Raw genomic sequence first — 6,627 nt, forward strand, 5'->3', positions numbered from 1 at the left:
TGTTGGTAAATTCTTTCAGGTTTTGTTTATCTGAGAATGTTCTTGTATTTTATTCCCATATGAAGGATAATCTTGCCAGGTACAGTATTCTTGGTTGAAATTGCTTTTCCCTTAACACTTAGAATATATTTTCCCATTCTTCCCTCACTTGCATTGTTTCCGATGAGAGGTCCACTGTTAGCCTGATGGGAAAGTCTTTGTAGGTAACTTGCCGTTTTTCTCTTGCCAATCTTAATATCTTGTCTTTGTGTATGATTTTGGTCAATCTGGCTATAATGTGTCTTGGAGCAGATCTTCTTGGGTTGATTCTATTTGGGGTCCTTTGTATTTCTTGGGACTGGATCTTTGAGTGCCTCTCTAGGTTTAGAAAGATTTCTTGCAGGATTTCGTGGAATAGATTATCAATACCCTTATGAGTCTCTTCACCTTCTGAGATACCAATTATCTGGATGTTTGGATGTTTGATGGTATCTAGTATTTCTCATATAATATTCTCTTTTGGGGGGGGCAATTTTCTCAGTCTTTTTGGCAGATTTTTCTAGGCCAGCAATTTTCTTCTATGTCTGAGATTCTATCTTCTGTATCATCTAGTCTGCTTTTAATACTTTCCAGAAAGATTTTGACCTCCTGTATTATAGCCTTCATCTCTAACAGGTCCATTTGATTCTTTTTTAAAGTGTGTAATTCCTCTTTTAGATCTTGCAAGAATTTCCTCACCTCCTGGAACTGTCAGCTTCTTTCTTCCACTTTTCCTGTAGTTCATTGTCTCTCTTCTCTTCCATCCTGTTAACTTCATCATTATGAATATTCTAAATTCTTTATCAGACATTTCCATAATTTCCATTGAACTATGTGTGGATGAAGAGGAGTTATTCTTTTCCCTTGGAGGAGAGGTATTTTCTTGCTTTCCCATACTTCTTGTTTCCCTGCAGTGATTTCTAGTCGTCTGATGGATGGTGTGTTTCTTCCTAATTCTTGAAGTTCAATCTGAACATTCAGGAATGTGCAAAAGGAGGTGATCTGGAATCTCTTTGCCATTCCATTTTTATCCCTTTGTGCAGCAGATTCAGTGGCTCTTGAGGAATATGTTAACCCTAATAGTATTTGGATATCTGACTATGGTTCCCTGAGATCTGTCACTCAAGTTCAGGGGCTAGACGCTGAATTATCAGTAGAAAATCTTCTTTTCCCTTTTTTCCCTGAAATCACTAGTTCTTGGGAGCCATGGAGAAGTCTTCTGAAGGCCTGCCCTTTGCCTCTCCACTCGAGTTTGGAGGCTGGAGGCTTAATTATCAGTAAAAAATGTTCTCATATTTGAATTTTTATAACTCCTGTAAAGTCAGTGTGTATAACTCTAGGAACAACAAAGAACCCCTTTTAAAATATATGGGATCATGGTAGTATTAGTTCCATATGCCTATCCTTTAAAGGCCCAGTTAATTGGCTATGCACTAATGAAACCTTTCCAAGTAACTGTAAGTGTACATCCTCTTGGACAATCAAATCAATTCCAGCATGCCTCAAAGTGGCATGATGGGCTTCATATACAGTTGGGTTGGTCATAACTGAATTAGAAATTAAGAGTTGTTCTGCTTGGACTGAGGGGGCCTCTCATTGGATTGATTGGGTCAGTGACATTGCTTCCTTTTGCCTTGGGCTGGAGGCAGGCCCAGTAAAGAGTTTCCCCGAGGTATCGGTGGCTGAGTGACATTGATTAGTCCAATGAAATCCCTTAGCATAGTTCCTACATTTTTGGGTGGGCCTTATTTGTTTTACTCTGCATGTCCTTTGGAATTGTCCCTCTTTACCACAGTTACAGCATTTTTTGTCACTGGGCTGAAGTACAGCAGCCAGTAACTCTTGTTTATGGCATTCAGTGCCCAATATCTGGCAGGCTTGGATCATTTCAGCTACAGTAGTAGATGGCTTGTTACAGATTCCTTTTAAGACTGCTTTACAATCTCTATTAGCATTGTCATAAGCTAATTGCTTTAATAAAATGTCAGAAACTTCCAGGTTTTCAATTTGTCTTTGTAATATTGCAATGCTCTTTGGAGTCAATCTAAAAAGGAACTGTAACTTTCTTAAGGACCCTGTCTAATTTTTGTAAATAATAGATTCTCAGCAGAAGAATTGGGAATCTTTTTCCAAGCTTGTAATGCAAGACCTGCTATCTGAGGGAAATGTTCAGGGGGAAACTGAAGCTGTCTTTGATGAGTGTCAAAATCACCAACTCCCGCAAGCATATAAAAATTAATTTCAGAAATATTTAATCTATTTTCTGCCACTTTTCTGCAGCAGCCTTCATCATATTCTTGCTTTAAGGCAGTATATTGGGCTGGAGAAGTTACCATTCTTACTAACCCTTTCAAGTTATTGGAGGTCATACTGTAAGCAGTGGCCACATTTTCCATTATGCCTAACACACAATGACTGCTAGTTCCATATTCACTGGTGGCTCGTTTTAGCTCCTTATAAATAGAGTATGGCAAAGACTCATATTTCACTCTACCTTACTACTGGACAAATGGCTAATATTGAGGCATCTCCATCCTTAAGACCATCTCCTATACAGTCTTGCATACACCCCTTGGATCTGACACTCTCCATGTCTGAATGCAATGGAGAAGGAGGAAGAGGAAGTTCCATAAGAGTCAGCAGGGGTTGCGAGAGGCGTGGGGCAAAGGAAGAGATGGAGGACCAGGATGAGTAGAAGAACCAGGAATTAGCTCCTCCTTTGTTTGAGGTAATTTTCTTTTTGAAACTGGTATGGGAGAAGTTCTGAACATGTATACAGCATCACAGCATAGATGCCAAACATGGAGGATCTCAATCAGAGCGTGAGGCTCTTTAGGCAAGCAAATACCAGTTTTATTCCAGTCCTCAATTCAGAAGGAGCCTTTTTTGGGATACCAGGGGCTCAAATCAATTTCTTGTAAAATTTTAGATATAGTCTTAGAGGTAACAGAATACTGTGCTTGTGCCACCAAAAAACAAAGTTCATTTTCTATGAGCTGTTCACTCAGGAGAAAGCCGATTCTCCACATTGAGATCCTGGGATATCCGTAGAGTTAAATGGTGCACCTTATAGCCCTATACGTGAGCATAGATCTCAGTATGTTGGCGTTCTATATGCTAGACACCTGTTTCTTTGCCAGTTTAAAAAAAAATAATGATTTCATCTTTAACCTTTGGGATCAAACACCAACAAAGCTGCCTTAAAGCTATTTCAAACAGTGTCTGAACTCCTGGTTTAGGGATATACTGAAAACTACATATGTCTCTCCAAAAAGCTCTACCTTTTATTCCACGTATAAAGCGAGGGCAAGAGAAAGTTGTCCTAGGCGGTTCAGGAGAGAGTTGGCAGCTAAAAGGCAATTGAAGTAAAATAACTACGAGAACTCTTACCAGCTCTATGGCAAAGACTTCTCTGTGATAACTTGTCTGGTGAACTTCTCTAGAAGAAAATTGAAGTTCCTGTAATAAACAATGACTGAGAGCTTCCACCATCTTACAGGGAGCAGTATATTCCAATCTTAAATCAACTCCTTGTCGCTTCAAGCATTGAGAGCATGTTTCCTTTTTTTTTTTTTTTTTTTTTTTTTTAATAAGAATTCTTGATTTTCTTCTTCAGCCGGGAAGGATGTTGCTGTTGAGACACAGTAACTGCCATGGCTTCCAGCGCTTTGGCGAAACCTCAGATGCGTGGCCTTCTGGCCAAGTGTCTGCGATTTCATATTGTTGGAGCATTCATTGTATCCCTGAGTGTTGCAGCTTCCTATAAGTTTGCTGTGGCTGAACCAAAAAAGAAGGCATATGCAGATTTCTACAGAAATTATGATTCCATGAAAGATTTTAGAGAGATGAGGAAGTCTGGTATCTTTCAGAGGACAATGTGATTTTGGAATGTAAAGAATGTCATTGGATTGGTTCCATGTTCCTGAACTATGAAACATGAATACATGGGCTAAAGAATAGTTTCTCTTGATAAATAAATACTGTGGACAAAAAAAATATATATTTTAAGGATGGTAAGTTCAGTGGGAGTGAAAGTGAAAGTAGCGATAGTATGTATGAATTTGTGGGGGTGGGGGTGCAGAGAGCCCACCTATCATTTACTTACCATTTGGTGATTGAATGAATTGGCTGTGATATCTTTGCTCTGCAACAGCTGTGCAACCACTACATGAGGGACTCAAGCAGAGACAAAGGGAGTCTCTCCAAGGAGAGGAACAATCAGGCAACTGCCTGGCTGTGTCCCCAAGGGACTTTAAGGAGTCTCTTGGCTCTGGTAATAGGCTATAAACCCACCACCAGATCAGATGTGCAGGAAGGGTACAAGACTCCCCATCGTCTGATTTTACCACTAAGGCCTTATGAGAATATCCACAGAACTGAACAAAAGGACTTGGCCAAACCCCGTAGTCATAAGACAGTGGGGCTACAAACACTTTCCCTCACTCACACACAAAACAGGTATACCAGGGTTAAGGGGAGTCCATAAGTCATGAGGTTTGATGGAGTCCAGGTGTCCTGGGAGTCAGTCCCAGACTTCCTGGGTTTCTAGCACTAATCTGTCAGTGATTGCCCTCAGGGCTTGGTCTAATGGAGGAAAAAGTTAGAGAAAAGAGACACAGAAGCAAAGATGCAGGTGAATACAGACAGTCTGTGCTGCTCAGTTGTGCTGAGCACCTTTATTTATACATTCTACAGAGTTGGGGGAAAAAGCTCACAAACATGCAGGAGTGCAGTTAAAAAGTATCACAGCTAGAGAATACCTTAAGTGTATACATTTTAAGGTCTTCTTGCCATCCTGTCAACCCGGGTACATATTATATGTCAAGTCAGCCTGTTTTATTGGCTAGTGTGCTGGTTTGTTGAAACTGCAGTGAAGGCTGTCTAGTTTTGTTTTAAAGAGGATATCAGGCAAGTCATAGACATAGAGTAGGCATTGCATGACCTAGCCAGAGTCAAGATGTTTCCCGTGCCCTGAAGATCTTATCTGTAGAGCCCCTGGCATCTAAGGCATGTGTCAACCAGTTCCACTGAGTAATTAGTGAGGCATACTGATAACTATCTTTCATATCTAAGCTGCATGCCCTCACAGATGAAGACAGACAGACCAGTAGTAAGGCATTTAGTAATAAGAGGTCTCAACCTGATGAAGACAGACAGGCCAGTAGTAGGACATTTAGTAAGCATTTCAGAGAGATTTTGTATAGAAGCAAAGCATATTATTAGATGGATACATATTTTGGATTGTTTCTATAAATGCTTTAATGCATCTATAGTGGTGGTTTGCTATTATACAATCCAACTTAAAAAAAAGAATTGGAGCATGAGGAGCTAGCAGAAGGTTTGGTGGTTAAGGAATTGGACTCCCATCACTGGCAGTTTGCTTTTTCATTTTCTTTTTCTCTCTTTCTGTCTCTCTGTGGTCAAATTAAACAAATAATACTAAAAATAAATAAAATTAATTCTTTAAAAAACAATTGCATGCGCAATGTTAATTAATTTATGTAAAATTAGCTATAGGTGCATTTATGCATAAAGAGATGCATGGAAGACTGACAATGGTGCCTATGATGGTGGTTACCTCAGAAGTAAAATGTCATTTCACATATTATTTCATTCCTCATAATCTGTATAGTTGGTTCTTTACTTTGTTTGCAGTTCAAATATTTTATTTTATGGCTGGCATGTGTTAATCATATAATCAGAAACAAAACTTTAAAATTTTTATTGTAATAAAAAAATCCTTATTTTCATTTCAGTTGGCATTTCTCATTCTCTATGTGTAGTTCTAGTGCCATGGAATTAATTGTTCTTAGAGATAAACACAGAAAGAATATAAGTCTTGGTTTCTGTATCATGTACCCTGGTTAGGTAGATTTGGCAAAGATATGGTATATGGTAGATGCCAGTTTGAGAAGCACCAATGAAATGGCCTAGAAGTAGAAAGAAAGAGATCCACTATTCCAGTGGATTAGACCCTGAGAAACGAGTCAGCATGTGAATATTCTGCTTGGGATCACAAATGCAGATGCAAGAAACAAAGAGCCTGCTAGCTACTGAAGAGAGCTTGACAGGAAGCAGTGGCCATGAAATAGGCTTCTTGGGAGATTCTTTACCTGAGTTGGTACCAGCACAGGCTGCACTAGGATTAACAAAAAACAGTATTAGAGTCGTTTCAGAACCAAAGAACTTGATTAAAGACATGAAGGACTTTTTTTAACTTCCTTGGATTATGCCAAAAACACAGTTCATTGTTGTCACTGGATGCTATTTTGCACTTATAAAGTGAATTCTAAGTGTGATTCACTCTTCTTTGCAGGGCTTATTAATCATCTGAAGACTTAGTATCAGAAAGAAGGAAGTTCCTTGCTCTGTCCGGAGTGGATCTTCTCAGCACTGATTTGTGTTGGAAAATCCCAAGAGGTCTATTGTTCATAATGAAACTAAGATATGAAACTTGAGCTCATTACATGCCTTGGTGCTAAGGAAGAGCCTCTTTATTTTATCTGTATTTATTTGAGGTAAATTAGGTAACTATTCTCGACAGAGACAATTCTACTTCTGATTTGGTAAAGCAATGCTTAGGGGACTTTCTCCTATTCATTCTCTTTC

At 39.1% G+C, this 6,627-nt stretch overlaps 1 protein-coding gene across 1 annotated transcript; it reads left to right on the forward strand.

The window, feature by feature from the left end:
* Positions 1 to 3,651: 3,651 nt before the first annotated feature.
* On the forward strand, positions 3,652 to 3,899 carry LOC102499736 (cytochrome c oxidase subunit 6C). Its single transcript, XM_014588420.1, has one exon. It carries the CDS (start codon positions 3,672 to 3,674, stop codon positions 3,897 to 3,899), a length of 228 nt encoding a protein of 75 aa, XP_014443906.1. The 5' UTR covers positions 3,652 to 3,671.
* Positions 3,900 to 6,627: the final 2,728 nt, after the last annotated feature.

The sequence above is a fragment of the Tupaia chinensis genome, unplaced genomic scaffold (assembly GCF_000334495.1).
Source record: "Tupaia chinensis unplaced genomic scaffold, TupChi_1.0 Scaffold000276_2, whole genome shotgun sequence".
NCBI lineage: Eukaryota > Metazoa > Chordata > Mammalia > Scandentia > Tupaiidae > Tupaia > Tupaia belangeri.

What these genes read in the sequence shown, in the direction of transcription:
- LOC102499736 (XM_014588420.1), top strand. Translation starts at nt 3,672, where the DNA reads ATGGCTTCCAGCGCTTTGGCGAAACCTCAGATGCGTGGCCTTCTGGCC.